General features: G+C 41.1%; 1 protein-coding gene across 4 annotated transcripts in view; it reads right to left on the reverse strand.

Moving 5' to 3' along the window:
• Positions 1-15000, reverse strand: part of PPP1R21 (protein phosphatase 1 regulatory subunit 21) — a 59879-nt gene extending 44879 nt beyond the window's left edge. The window contains exons 1-5 of one of the 4 annotated variants that reach the window (XM_073791371.1): positions 14874-14974; positions 10733-10955; positions 6418-6486; positions 3240-3386; positions 1019-1120 (exon numbers count right to left, since the gene is read on the reverse strand). In XM_073791371.1, coding sequence (XP_073647472.1) covers positions 1019-1120; positions 3240-3386; positions 6418-6486; positions 10733-10741 — 327 coding nt within the window. In that variant the 5' untranslated portion in view covers positions 10742-10955; positions 14874-14974. Of the gene's footprint in view, positions 1-1018; positions 1121-3239; positions 3387-6417; positions 6487-6555; positions 8266-10732; positions 10956-11674; positions 11865-14873 lie in introns of those variants that run through there. The other 3 variants (XM_019943015.3, XM_019943014.3, XM_019943016.3) reach the window with 3 other exon arrangements.
• Between the last annotated feature and the right edge of the window lie 699 nt (positions 15001-15699).

Below are 15699 nucleotides of genomic sequence, written 5' to 3' on the forward strand. Positions count from 1 at the left end.
CACGCAGGCATGAGCTCGGTGGAACCTCAGGGCAGGTCAGAGGTGGTGTACTTGTAATCCCTCCTTTACAGATGGGGAAACAGAAGCTTCAAGGGATGACCTAACTTGTCAAATGTCTCACAGTCACACACTGACTCCAAAGCCTGTACCTCCTTCCTCCCAGGCTCATGGATTTCTATTTTAAACCATTTCTGGCACACAGAAAACTCAACTGACCAGGGTATAACTTTTCTGTTAGGCTGACTTCTGCAATTAAATAATCAAAAATCAAACAGGTGTTACTCCTGAAGCAGGTAAGGCTCCTTTCCTTAATGAGAAGCCAGTAGTAATTAAGAATTATGAATACTTAACAGAAAATTCATGAAGTCAAAAGTTCATTTTGTAAACATTTTCAAAGACTGAGAATGCATATTTATTTTCCACTGTTTGACTATGCTCACCATTTCACACAAAAAATCAGGAGACATAGTTGAATACACTACCCTATGACTCTTAAAATATGCTGAATGGTTTGGAGCAGACACTGATTACTCAACATTCCACAAATATTTGAGGGCCTGCCATGAGTGAGGCCCTGTCCTGAGGCTGGGCAGACAAAACCAACATGGTCTATACACTAATGAGACCTTACAGACTAACAGGGAAACAGATAAAAACCAACTAAGCTATCATAAATTAAAAAGCAAACACTACTTATTGATAAGCCCCCATCTAAATGATCCATCCAACCACCTCCTATATAAAATGAAGAGTGCCCAGTATACTTCTTTATTGTTAACTTATGAAGTTATTCTGCTGTACTCTGAACAAGTGTATATTCAAAGCACACATCCGTATTAAAACATGAATGAGATCTAAGAAATGAATGAACGACAGTGACGTATGTACCTAAGGACCACAGGAAACATTAAAACACCCACCCATACACAAAGCACTCTATCTTGCACTGGTTTTTCCACATTGCAGATCATACAACCCATTTTTAAATTCATATGGAAAAACAGAAAGATTTTCTCACTTGTATGTGCAACCGTTCATTCTCTTCTATCTTCTTTTGCAGGTCTTCATCAAAGACACTCTTCTGCTCTTGACTCAACTGAGAAGAAGATTCTCCACTTTTCTGATGGAAAGAATAAGTTATGTCCACATAACTTTCATCCTTTAGAGAAACATCCTAAGGTACACAGATTCTCTATCACCTTAGTAGCTTGTCTCTTCTACGTGTTCACCATTCTCAAACAATCCTGCAAAAGGTATACAGTCCATCATTTAACTTTTCCTATGTGACACAAGTTGGAACTGCAAATATTGCAATGAGCAGGAAAGCTTAAAAAAAGAGAGAGAAAATAACAGATAAGGCTCACTATTCTTTGCAGATGAATTCAGGAGTAGTTCTTTTGGAAGACAGAGCAGACCCAGAAAGCTAGCAATACAAATATGCTAATAAATATCATTTCAATTGATCTTTTGGTTTGGGAAATGACAGTTTTACCAATTCCATGAGTCTGAGTTGTTAAAACTCCTTTAAGAAATTAACAGCATTCACAAAAACACATTTATACAGAAGTTCACATAAATTTCTAATTTAAAAAACATAAGATAAAGCTATTATAAATAAACAGAAGGAAAAAGCTCAAAGATTATGAAAAATACTTGCCTTTTGCCTTTTACCAATATTAACTTTTTCTACATAGAACAGCACTATTTAAGAGCCAATAATGAACATCTGTTTTCATGGAATACACACAGAAGTGAGACTATTCAAGGGGCAGCCTAACAATGAACTGTTCAGACATCAGTCACCACCCTCCTCTGCCTTTCTTGTGCTTCACTCCTCACTTAAAATGAAGTCATTTACTGATCCAATGTGAACCAGTGATTAGAAAGCCCTTTGAAAATGGAGCAGCTATGTAACAAACAGACAAACAAATAAACATTAAATGCGAACACAAGAGGTATGTGCACACAAGGAACACTGTTGAATGACATATTCTGGGTCCTTAGTGCTTCCAAATGTGGAAAGCTCTTATTAAAATTAATTCAGAAGTAATTATACCCAAATCTCTGCTAAAACAGCCCTGGGAGAGAATCTCACTAACCTGGGGAGCATGTCTGAAATACAGATGGCTATTCCCTCCCCAAGGGGTCTTTCAGAATTTCCAGAGCATGTGTCTTTTGACAGTTTCCCAAGTGATTCTAATACATAGCTGTTTTGCCCTCTCTCTTCCCCATTTATTTGAAAATTACCACTCTAGAGAATTCTTCCATGTAGGGGAAATGCATATGGAAATGTACTAACACATAATTATGTCAACTGCCCATCATATGGCAAATACAGTCCTGGGTACTTTTACATGATCCCATTTAATCCTGACAACAAACCTGAGAGTATCTTCCCCACAACTGAGGCTGCAAGGCTAAAAAAATTGCCTAAAGTCATAGAACTATAAATGGCAGACAAAGAATTCAAGCCTGGGCTCAACTCCAAAGCCAGCACTCTTCCCTCCACACCATGCTGCTTCAGAGTTACTGCGGGCCTTCTTCCCTCCAACCATTCTATTATTATTGCCTCAATCCACACAGTTGTGGGGTGCTGTTCTACAAACATGCAAGACTTTTAAAGACTCAATCACTAGCTCCTGCCCTTAAAAAAGAAGCAACTTCTAAATCACAGAATGATCAAAAGTACTGGATCATCCATCTTAGAGTAATCAGAATCTCACCTCACGACAAAACCAGAAGGGAAAAAATCATATTTACATCTCAGGACAATAATACCAAATTGAACTCCTAAGAATAAACACCCGAAGAAAATACATCTGCAACAAACTTACAAGCCTAATGTATGAGCACTTCAACTGCTACTTTCAGACAGCAGCTACACTTTGACAATGTTTCTCATTCTATCTGCCCTACCTTGGGTTAATGGCAACTCAGTATAACTAAAAAATATCCATAATTTTGACCAATATGAGATACTCCCTTCACTTTTCTCAGTCACTAAATCAACTATGTGCATGTTGGCTCCTAATAAATTCTTGAAAACTCACTTCCATGTGAAAATGCCTCTAATACTGGTATATATTAATAATAAATGTCTGCTTTCTTAACCCAATATCCAGGTGTAATAATGGAACTTTAGAGTATTTGGAGGTGAAGTCTTCTGTTAAAACCAGGATGGCCTGGAGATGTCTGTACCTAATGACAAGGTCACACTAACTTGCTTTTACTTGACCTACCTTGTTTTTCTTGCCTCGGGGTTCACTTAGAGCCAGCTCATCTTGAAGTAGCTCTACTCTCTTGGCAAGCTGCAGATTTCGGAATGTCAAACTATCCATTTCCTGCTGTAGTTTTCTCAGTGATTGATCCTTCATTTTCAGTTGTTCCTACATCAAAGTGAAAAGAGACCATTCCTTGTAATTTAGCCTTAACATTTAAAAATAATGGAAAAAAAATATTTTTTCTTTCACCAAAATATAATCAAAACCTCTTGCTTTAAGGAATTCAAGTTGTATGTTTATCATTACAGTTCCTATGTTTTTAGGTCTGTTTTGTAGCAAAATCATTTTCTGGCCAAACCAAGCGTACTTAAAAATAAAACTAAAGGAGTATATATACTGAAGTAACAGTCATCGACTTAGAGTAAAATATCCACAACTATGTGTTGTTATGTAATGTTCTTATACTTGTGTCTGGCAGTGAGGAGACGCAAAGTCTGAGGCTACAATTTTATAAACTTGAAAGTTTAAAGAGAACCTCAGACTCCTGATGATGCCCTTTAGTAAGCAAGAATGGAAGAAATATATTTGTATTCACTATTTCCTATAAATCCTCCTTGAATTTAAGTCAGTCGAAATGAAGTCTTTTTAATACACTTTAAATTATTCTGATTTGTCAAAGATAAAAATCAATATTATCCTACCACAAGAATAGTTTCAGATGTCTTAAAATGAAAATAGCAACAAAATCTAAACAACACATCTTCTACTGACCATTCTGTACTGTTTATACCATGGTAAGGGTAAGAAAATGGGAAACAAGAGAAATATTTAGTTTCACTCTATTTTTTTTTTTTTTTTTTTTTTTTTTGAGGTATGCGGGCCTCTCACTGCTGTGGCCTCTCCCATTGTGGAGCACAGGCTCCGGACGCGCAGGCTCAGCGGCCATGGCTCACGGGCCCAGCCGCTCCGCGGCACGTGGGATCTTCCCGGACCGGGGCACGAACCCGTGTCCCCTGCATCGGCAGGTGGACTCTCAACCGCTGCACCACCAGGGAAGCCCCTCGCTCTATTTTTTTAAAAAAATATTATTCTGGGGCTTCCCTGGCGGTCCAGTGGTTAAGACTCTGTGCTTCCAATGCAGGGGGCATGGGTTCGATCCCTGGTTGGGGAATTAAGATCCCATATGCCACGTGGCGTGGCAAAAAAAAAAAAAATTATTCTAACTATATTTTCCTTACAACGTTCTGACAACTTTGTGTTCACTGGTAATCAAACACAGATGGCCATATGCTACCATATATTGAAAGATCTGTGCTTTTATTACTTTCATTGAAAAACCACTATAAAGCTAAGAGGTCAAGTTTTAATGAATAGGGGATTTAAGGATATTGAAACAGCAACCTAAAAACCAGAGGCTGGTATCTGCAATCTATTGACATTATTTGCATGTGGAGGGCACAGCTAGAGGGATAGAATATGTGTTCATTAAAGAGAAAAACATTTTCCTTTTCTGTTGTTTGTTTAGTAAGTCCTTAATTTTTACTTGAAGTTCAATGGTAAACTTAGGCTCAGCCCATGTCCAAATTACTATATATTTCAAATTATAGAAATTCTAATCAATGAATGCTTACTGTATCTAACAACTCATTGAAGAGACAAACCCAATATAATCAAATGCCTACTCTAACAGAGACATCCTAACATTCCCATTGAGCAAACTGGCAAACTGTCATTCTCACTATAATTTTAATGACCACTGTGATGAATAGTAAAACATAAAGTAATTTCTTTACATCCTTATAATTAGTTAATCACTAGTTGACTAATGTTCCAATTCCATTAACCAATCAGTAATTTCAGAAGACATCCATCCCAATCTCTCTGTAAACCCTAGTTTCTGCAATGAGGACGATAATAGTGGCGTCTGCCCTCACAGAGCTGTTGTGAAAACTGAGATAATGGATGTAATGTGTTAGCGTAATGCCTGACACACAGTGGGTGCTCAATAAATAGAGCCTGCTATTGCCACCACGGCCACTATCACAGGGTTAATTGAACATAACCAGCAACAAGAGGGTATCAAACACCAGAGTGGGCTACTAAGACGAGCTAGGAAATACCTTCCCCAGTAATAGGTTTTAAACATCATGAGGAGAGATAATAATTATTTCTTCAATGATTTAGGCAAAATAATAACTTGGCTAACATATCCTGACTTTAAAGCTTATTTTTAATCGTCTCAGCTTGGGCGCAGAGAGCTTTGGGAGTATAGGTAAGTTGCTCTGAACTATCTCAGCCCTGAGTCTGTGGAACAGCACCTGAGGAGGGAGCGCCCTCAAGACACAGATTTCTCTAGTGGAGGATCCAACACCAGCCACGTGAAAGGACGTATCTCTGGGTCTTGGAGACCTGAGTGGAAATTCTCAGGATATGTCACTGGTTGGGGCCTACTCCAGAAAGAGAGAAGAGTAAAGGGAATCTTAAGCCCTTTTCTCTAAAGAGGAAGCAAGGGAGAGAGCGAAAGAATGAAGTAGGCAGTATTAACTGAAGCTTGGTCAAGAAGGACTCCATATCCTCAAATTAATTTTTCCAATTAAAAATATCACTAAGCAGTACTTATTATATGCCTACTAAAATGAGGTAGAAACATATTCCTGCAACTCCCACCATATTTCTCCTCTCAGTTAAAGGTGCTGATGGTAAGATGTATCACTCAAACAGTCCTCATTAACACAGGTTATTACTATTAAACAGCTTGACCTCAAAGCAAGATTGATGGACTAAATGATTCACACTTTCAAATCCATTTAGTAGGGGACAACCATCGGCTGAATGCTTGGGATATAAACATGAATATGACACAGACCCACAGAGTGCTATCAGATGAAGCCAGATAAGAAGCCCCATTAATCCTGATGAATTTAGCTATGAGAGAAGCAAGGTATGAGAGAAATGCATTACACACAGTCCAATAATACATTTTTGTAATTTCTAGCTAAGGAAGTCAAAGCACATCACATTCATACCTAAGCAAGTAGGAAAGTTAAACACAAAAAAACTCTATTACCCTCCCCTATTCCTAGTGAGTCACTGTCAGAGTTGGGAATTTAACCCAGAAAACTGAGCTGAATTCCCTGCTGTGAGCTTCACCAAACACTAACCTAACCCTCACAACAAAAAATACCCTGTAGCCTACCTTTAAAGCAGCAGAATTTGCTTGTTCATCCACGACACCTTTTTTCAAGACCTGATTCTGAGCCCGAAGCTGAAAACAGAGGAGGTAATAATTAATTTTTAATATAAAGCAATCACTTATAGCAAGGAAATCACTTACCATAACTTTACAGGAATCAGTACGCTGAGTAACTATCTGCTCACATATATATGAGAACAAGAATATTAGCCCGGAAGAGAATAGTAGAGATCATCAGTCTGTCATTTTACAAATAAGGACACAGAGGCTGAGCTGCCCAATGACATAAAACTAATCAATGCAAAACTGAGACTAAAATCCAGGTCTCTCGACTTCCCGTACATGGTTCTTTCTAGGAAACCAATCACCTCCCTAAATAAAAACCAATACAATAGATAATAGGGTACTGAGTATGTCATTTTCCTTGAAACTCTGACACACCATTCATCTGTAAAATACATACAACTGGACTGATTATGGAATAAGAATTCAACAGAAAATCAAAATATAGGGCGTCAACATACCCAGCAGTACACTGTGCCTAATATTAGTCATGCAAATATCATCGCCTGCAATAGCCTCAGGAATGGAGGACTTTTAATCAGGCATCAGTGGAAGCAGTGTACAAAAGGAACTAAGAAGCAAGCTCAATTTAGAAATTGATAATAATAGCAGCTAGCATTTGAATGCTCCGTTACATACCAGGCACTGTCCTAAATACTTTACATACACTACCTCATTAATCCTCACAACCCTATGAAATAGGTGCTATAATTATCGCCATTTTACAGATGAAACCAAGGTACAGAGAAGTTCAGTGGCAATGCTGAGATTCAGACAGCAGCAGTTTTGACTCCAGGCATAATGTCATTAGACAATATTGGCTACTATTTTATAAAGCTACATATAAATGAGAAAAGTAGTGGGCTGGAGAGGTGACAGAAGCCTTTGAAGGGGTAGGACTTGGGCTTCTTTCACAGTTTTTTTTTTTTTTAATTGAGGTCTAACTTTATTTTAAATAAAATATACAAAACAGAAATTATACAGCTTGATGAATTTCTACTTAGGTATACATCTGTATCACCACCACCAGCAGGGTTTTGAAAGATAAACCTTCTGTAGTTATCAGCAAGCACAACACAGAGCATGTGAGTATAAATATACCAGCCCAGTGTAGCTGAAGCAAAAGGGTTACAGACTAATTTTCTGAGGACTCAGTACAGAGACCATGATAGACCAGGTTCTTCTCTGAGAAACTAAATGAATGGGAGAATCTTATCTATGAGCTTAAAAAAAAATCTACTTCTAGTTCTGCACAGCTCACATCTGTCTCCTGAGAACAGAAATGACTTTTTTCTATGCCAGAAGAGTAGGAATATTTGAATATTTATGAATTATCTATGATTGTTTTTGTGTGACAATGACATTAGAGATGAGTAGATGCAACAGAAACCATATGGCCCCAAGCCTAAAATATTTGCTATTAGGCTCTTTACACGCTGCTCTAGAAGTTCAGAAGAGAGAAATAAATCCCACTTTAATGTTGACTTCCATTGTGTAGTATTTTACCTTTTAAGCAATATCAACATATTCTTGGATAATGTGCTACCTAGGTAAGAGAATTCAAGAAATACTTTCAAATCCATATAGCCAAAGGACAGCGATACTACTTCAGTCTTTAGGCTTCATTTCATACCCCTGTTCTAACTTTGCTCTCTGATCTTCTTTGTGTGGTATTTAGAAGGTCCTAATGACTGCCTCAAGGACTAGGGATGAAGCTTGAAATCTGCTGAACTGACAATTTTCTGTAGGACCAGAACTACATCAGTTTTCAAACAAATAAAAAAAACCTCACCTTTAATTTTTAAGGCACACTTATAAGCTACATAAAGCAAACTGAACAGCCTACTGTGTCATAAAAGCAAAATTAAAGTTTTCAAATTACTGCTGTTTGGAACTTAATCTGATTATAATGAAAAATGATTTCGATTTTCCTTTGGAAAATATTGTTTGCTAAACTGGTAACAATTCAAACACAGTTTCAATGGAAACATTCAACAGAAAAGGCAGCTTTTAGAAGTATTTATCGAAAATCCCTTTCTATTGTTTGGTAGGTAGAAAAGGATAAGCTTGGCCTACTCCACTGCCTTGTTACCTGCACTTGGCATTTGGCGTCTTCCTGCATTTCAGCATCACTACTGCCACATCTCTGCATTACTGACCAACATCTTGTCAAATGCGGATACTGCTGTGACCAGTCTGGTCTTTTAGAATCTTATCTTTCTCCTCACCAGCATTCACCACAGTGGGAGGCAAATGCAGTGTTTGTTTCAGAAAGTTACCAATGGTCACTAATGCCTCTAGGAGACTAGTGTGGAGACTCCAGTGGATGTGGATGTAACTGAGAAACAATTGCCTGAAGTCTCCACTAGGACAGAAAACTTCTCCAGAAGGTGACATAGCCTATTTCTAGTAGCTGTGCCATGTACTTTTGTTCCATTCAGTAGAGAAATGGTCCTCTGAATCCCAACTCAGAAACCCTTAGTCCTTTACAAACCTCATTTTTCATTGTGTTGTAATCTTTTGATTAGCTTTACCTTTACTCTGAAAACACAGCCTTTTCTCATTTTTACCAACCAAACTCCAACTGTTCTTCTAGAGCCTACTTCCTACTCTGGTCCTACTTCTTCCATAAATTTTCCCTAACCATTCTCTATAGTGCCCCTATGGTCCACAGTGACCTTGCCCTCAGTTCCCTGGGCACTTGCTAGTAACAAGACATCTCTTATTTAAACTGTTCAGTTTTAATTTTACTTTTTAAAGCAGTACATTTTATGTTTACTAATTTATGTATGATTTCTATACTCAAGTCCCATCTGCCAACTAAACTGTCCTTCACAATAGAGACTACAGTATACTTCCTTGTATCTCCTGCGTACAATGAAAGATCAATGCTATGGATAGAGAAGGCACTCAATAAATTTTTAGTTAATTAATCAAATTAAGTGCTGTAAATAAAAGGTGTTTAAATGCAACACATTAAACAACTATAAGAGATAGCTAGAATCTTCTGTGTTAGAATCACTCTTACATAACTGTTTCCATACAGTGGACATTCTGACATTTATACACGTTTTATGACCCTATAAAACGAATCTTTAGATGTATAGCTTTTCTCCATTACAAAGTAATGTATGCAACAGATAACCTGAAGCCCATCCCTAAGCCTCACCAAAACCCTGATTTCAGCACACCTGAGTCATCTGCAAACCACAGCTTCAGCATCTCTGGCCTGGACGATCCTTAAAAACACTCCCAGTTCTAACATTTTAGGTATTCTACAGTGCTGGAATACCACTTAGTCTTTCTCTCTGCCTACTAACTTCCTCCTCACTGTGGAAAAGGATAAAGTAACTGAAGGCTACATACTATGTACTAATGGCTGGGGTCATTTTGTCACTGAGTTGGGAAGAAAACCTTTTTTCAGAGCTGCCCTCAAACGAGACCCTTTCTCTAGCTCCTGCTCTTATGCGAGGAAATTCATTAGGATGAAACCCCCACTCCCAATCCTGTAATCTAGCTGCCTCACCAGGGACTGGTTGGAAATTCAGCTGAATTGAAGACGGAGAGTAGGACACCCCTTGTCTTTCTAAAGCCTTGCTATTCAAAGTATGGTCTGCAGACAGCTGCAGCAGCATCACCTAGGAGCAGAATCTCAGGCCCCACCCCAGACCTACTGAGAAAGGATCTGCAGTTTAACAGGTCTTCAGGCGAGTCACATAGACACTTACGTTTGTGATGATCTAGGGGCTAAGCTAGCACATCTCAACAGGGTAGCCATATCCACATGTGCCTATTTAAACTTAAATTACGTAAATAAAATCCAAAATTCATTTCCTCAGCTCAGCTAGCCACATCTCAAGTACTCAATAGCCCCACATGCTAGTGGTCACCCTACTGGACAGCAAATATGCAGAATGTTCTCATTCTCCTGAAAGTTCCATTGGATAGCACTGAACACAGACCGTTTTCCAATCCACCTTTAGTAGTGAACCCTACACATCAGGGAAGAAAAAAGCTGATACTCCATTTTAATCCAATCCAGCCCCAGAGTCTTTCTCTTACAAGAGAGGGCGATCAATCAGGTTCAGCCAAGCCCTGCTATCTGGAACGCAAACACACCAAATCGAGACTGATCCTTTCCCAAAATGAGCATCTCTAAGAGTATAAGTCTAAAAAGTTTCAAAAGGCAATCTCCTTTGTAATTAAAGAAGCATCAATTGCAAAGTCAACTGTTAGAGAAATAATGGATGTTTACCTTTCCCATTGGCTTTTTTTTTTTTTTGCCAGTATCACGTTGTTTTGATTACTGTAGGGTTGTTTTTTTTTTACTATTTATTTATTTACTTGGCTGTGCCAGGTCTTAGTTGTGGCACATGGGATCTTCGTTGCCGCGTGCAGGATCTTCCTTGCGGCACTCGGAATCTTTAGTTGCAGCATGTGGGATCTAGTTCCCTGGCCAGGGATCGAACCCGGGCCACCTGCATTGGGAGCGGGGAGTCTTACTCACTGGACCATCAGGGAAGTCCCCCCATTGGCTTTTATTGCCTTGAAAAGAGCTTTAAAAAGATCATCTGAGCAAAAGCTACTATACTGATACCATTTCCTGAGCAATGATTCTGGTATGCATCCAAACGACTGGAGAGGTTTGTTACAACACAGACTGCTGGGTCTGACCACCAGTTTCAGATTCAGTAAGTCCTGGGTAGACCTAAGAATTTGTATTTCTAACCCATTCCCAGCCACTGATGACGTTGATCCAGGGTCTACACTTTGAGAACCCAAAGTAACACAAACACTGGAAAGATCAGAACTTCAAACTTGCCTACACGTTAACATGGTGCCAGGCAAGAGTGCAGAAGCCCATTCAGAGAAAGCAGGCTGAAATCAAATGAGCCAGGACTGCATGCTCTCAGCCTCATCTCCAGAATGAGATATACCAGAGCATCAGAAGCAGAGCAGGCCGTGGAAGAAACACCAAGTAAGAAATAGTCTTTGAAAAATGAGGGCTTGATTAACTTTCCCTCACGTCTCAAAGGGGCAGCCTCTGTCTATTACCTATTAACTTCATAAATCTCTGAAAACCAGCTTCTACATACCATTCGCCTCCCCCAAACTCTGTTAAACCAGAAATGTTTAAAGCCTCCAGTGATCGCCTAATTGCCCAAACCAGAGGGTCTTAATCTCCACTTTTACTGACCTTTCCATAGCACTGTTTCAGCAACCTGTCCACCTCAGAAATTCTCACCTGCTTCGGCCTCCATGGTTCATCTTTTATCTAACGAAACTCTCAGTCTCTTTAATGGGAGCTCCTCATACTGCTTTTTTCCTTCTCAGGGGGAAAAAAGATGATGATAGAAGTTACAAAGGAAGAAATGGGCCCCTTCCCGGAACACAGGCCAAGATCTGCATTAAATAAGAATGAGAAGATTCTGCAAATGTCCTTGGTTTAGGGATCATGCTTGCTGCTCTCTTGATTTGCAGGCCTCCTTCTACATACTAAAAGGAAATCTTTTTTCTTTGTATCCTAAGTAAGGAAAAAGAAAGATGTAACTGGATTTCAACATCAGCCCACAATTTCTGCACCGGGGAGGCTATCAAAAAGGTAGAACACCCCCTTCCATAGGCACAGGGCTGAAGGTATCGATAGCATAGATCTTATCTAGAAATTGCTTGGCACTAGAACTGACAGGCAATAAAAAGCACATGAAATCTTTTGACCAATCCGTGTTCTCACATTCTGAAATTTCCATCACACTGCAATTAAAAGGATGAAAAATGTTCTGGCCCAATATGGGAGATAACCTGAAGTCTGGCAGACCTCCTATAGTCTCCTCAGCATTTCCTCCTACTGTCACATCCTTCCCACAGGTGTTCCCCAAAGAATCTACCTAAAGTGATTAACTCTCAAAGTTCAACTATTGTCTTTATAGGAACTATTGTCTTTATGGGAATTATTACAAAAGCTTTGGCCTTTGTCCTGACTTTCAGCCAGTCCCTCTCCACTAGAAATTTTCAGCAATTACCCCAACATCATCTCAAGCTACTATGTGAATAAGATAGCTTCAATGTACCTTCCAACCATAAATACTATGATTGCACCTAAACTTCGCTCCAAACTGGCTCACCTTTCTGCCCACCTTCCTCTGCCAGTGGCAGTGGTGTTCCCTCAGAGCAGTCCATGGGTCACCTTCAGGGTCAGCTCTCAGTCTTTCCTCACTCATCACGTCCCACAGAATGAATGAGACACAAGGATGACTACCTCGACACCTTTATATCCTTCATAAGGTTGCTGCTATGCGTAAAGCAGGCACACAAAAAAGAGGTAAACTAAACCATATTTTTTAACCATAATTCCTAAATCTAAGCCCCCCTCTCCATCTCAACAGCTACAAAACTTTATTTAATCCTACGTTACACTCCGCAAATTCTTCAAAGAGCCTATAGTCTGGTCTTCTTTTCACCAATCTTTCCCCATTTCAGTCCATCCTCCACACAGCTACCAGTTTTCTTTCCAAAAGCAATGTCACTCTCCTGTTCGAAAACCTTTAACGTCTCTCCATTACTCAAAGTTCAAACTTTTTGACAACCACGACCCTTCATGATCGGGTCCAAATTATCCCTCCAACCATATTTCACCACTCTCTGTCGTGTATCTGAACATGCCTTCATGTCAGCAAACAGAGACTGTCTCCTTTGCCTGGAGTACTACCATCCATCCCTTCCTCCCTATTCCCTACTCCCCAATCTAAGTAACTTCTACCCTTACCCGCCATTTCTTCTGTGCTCCCACTGAGCTAACACTTGTCATCCTGTATCATAATTATGTACAACAGCTGAACATTCTATTGAAGGGTTCTCCTTAAGGTGGAACTCTGCCTCACTCAACAGGGCCCGGCAGATTGTTCACAGGTGGCACTAATTGTCTGCTGAACAAAAGAGCTTACAAATCCAAAATAATAAAATCTTTCAAAGTTTTTATTACTTCTGGGAGGCTATACAATTATTTCAGCAATGCAACCACTGTGCAAAATATTTCTGGAAACTCTTCTGCCATTTGGAATTGCCTTGTGAGCTTGTTTACTCTCCAGAAGAGAAAATCAGTCCCCTTACTTTATACTCATGAAACATTTTCACCCAAAAATAGTAGAGCCAAGTTTGAGTACTGTCATCCTCCACCCACCACACTTCATCACATGGATTTGTTCCAAATAAGTTCTGGCCCTTTCAAACAAAAAATATTCCTTCAAAGGATAAAAACTTGCCATCACTAACATCATGCCACAGGCCCTTAAGGCAAATTCAAATGGAAACTCAAGAAGTTTTGCCAATGGTAGCACCCATGGAATAAGTGTAGCATCCCAAAAGGCTCCCATTTGACGGTCAAAAGACTTACGTGTGTATGTTTAGGCACAGGTTTTATTTTTCAAAGAATATTTCATTTTGCCCTGCTGCATATTTGTTACATGAAATTTTAAAATGTGTCTCAGTTTCTCCAAACTGTAAAAAAGGGACTAAGTCTTCCAGTTGCTCCCATGAATACCAAGATCATTGAAAATGAAGTTTAATGACTAATGAATCAATTTCCAAAACTGTAAGATTCTGCTTTCAGTACTTCATTAGAATATTCTTGAGGCAGAACCACCCTACCCATTAAAGCAGCACCACCCTTCTCCGAGAAAAGGGTTCCATCGTTTAAAATACTGATGCCATAAATACAACAAAGGGACAGGTCCCTACTTTGCTTAATTCAACATGTATTGAGCACCTGCTGGGTGCTCTTCCCCAGTCCAGGTGATCCAAGAAACAGAGAGATAAAAGGACACAGCCCTAGCACTCAAGCTTTCAAACTCATTTTCAGACAACATCTTGCCAAAGCACTGAACCCATTCATAACCACCCATCTCTGGTGAAGCAGTTTACACGCATGACTCTATTTACACTCCTGACTTGACTGGGGGCAGATAAATCTCTTTATCCTCATATCATCCCTGTGGGAAAGGAGAAAACTTGATCCTTCCCATTGCTGGGCTGGGAAAATTGAGGAAGCAGCCGTAGAGGGATGGTCCTCACCTTTCCCCGTCCCCTCCCGACCAGCACCAGAGGCGGAAACCAGGATTTCTGACATCCCAGTCCAAGCCCGCTAGTTCAGTGAGAAGGAAGAATCAAACTCCTGCTCCTTCCCGCAGAAACGCACACGGACCCAGACACCGCCCGGCCCCATCTCCTGAGAGCTGCAGGTGAAGGCACGGTAACGGTGGACAGAAGAGGCGGAGGAGAGAGAAGGGGCGCGCTCACGTTCCCCCCTCCGCCGTCCCCCTGTGTCCCGACAAGTCGCTGCCAAGGCAACCCGAGGCCGCAGGGCCGGGGACCCCCTACTCCCCGCATACGACGGGTACCTTCGAATACTCCTGAGCCAGCTTCTGGTATTTCCCCTGCAACTCTGCCGAGGCCATGGCCTCCCCCGCCCCGTCCAGGCCAGGATGCCCAGGCCGCTCAGCCCCGCCCCCTCGCCCCCAACCCCAGACACGCTGCCTGGTACGGTTCCGCCAGAGCCTGCCCGCTCTGCCACCACCGCCGCACCTCCTCCTCCACTTCCGGGTTCGCCCGGTGAGAGGAAGGCGGAGTGGGGCCGGGGGCGGAGCGACCACCGGGGGCGGGGCAACGTCTTGACATCATGGCCCCCACCCTTCCGCGCCCGAGCACATGCGCGCGCAGGCTCCCCGGCGCTCCTGGGCTCTGCCTCTGGGACTGGGGGGCGCCATCTTGACGCATGGTCCAAGATGGCGGCCTAGAACAGGGAAGGAGAGAATGAAAAGGGGAAGAGAATGAGAGCCCACAGAATGGGCGGCGGACGGTGGAGAGGGGCGGTGGTTGTGAAGAACCGAGGACCGGAAGAAGAAACATTCTAAACGCATCAAGAATTCTGGCCGGACACACCGCCCTCCCCCACTGGTTCCCATGGCAACCGTCTGGCGTTTGATGGTTACGTCTTTCAGAAGGTGCACTGAGAGAAAGACCTCTATATTCCGCTACCTCGTTTTCCGGATATGGTAGCCCCGGACATGCCCTGCATTGTAAACTCTCAGACCTCCCCCAAATTTATAACGCTCGCTGCTGCCACCCTCCCCTGCTCCAGACCAGACAAACCTCCATTGTCTTATATTTTGACACTGAAATGTCTTTGTGTCCATTCTCTACCCACTCCATTCGCCCACCCCTGCC

Source organism: Tursiops truncatus, chromosome 14 (genome assembly GCF_011762595.2).
Source record: "Tursiops truncatus isolate mTurTru1 chromosome 14, mTurTru1.mat.Y, whole genome shotgun sequence".
NCBI lineage: Eukaryota > Metazoa > Chordata > Mammalia > Artiodactyla > Delphinidae > Tursiops > Tursiops truncatus.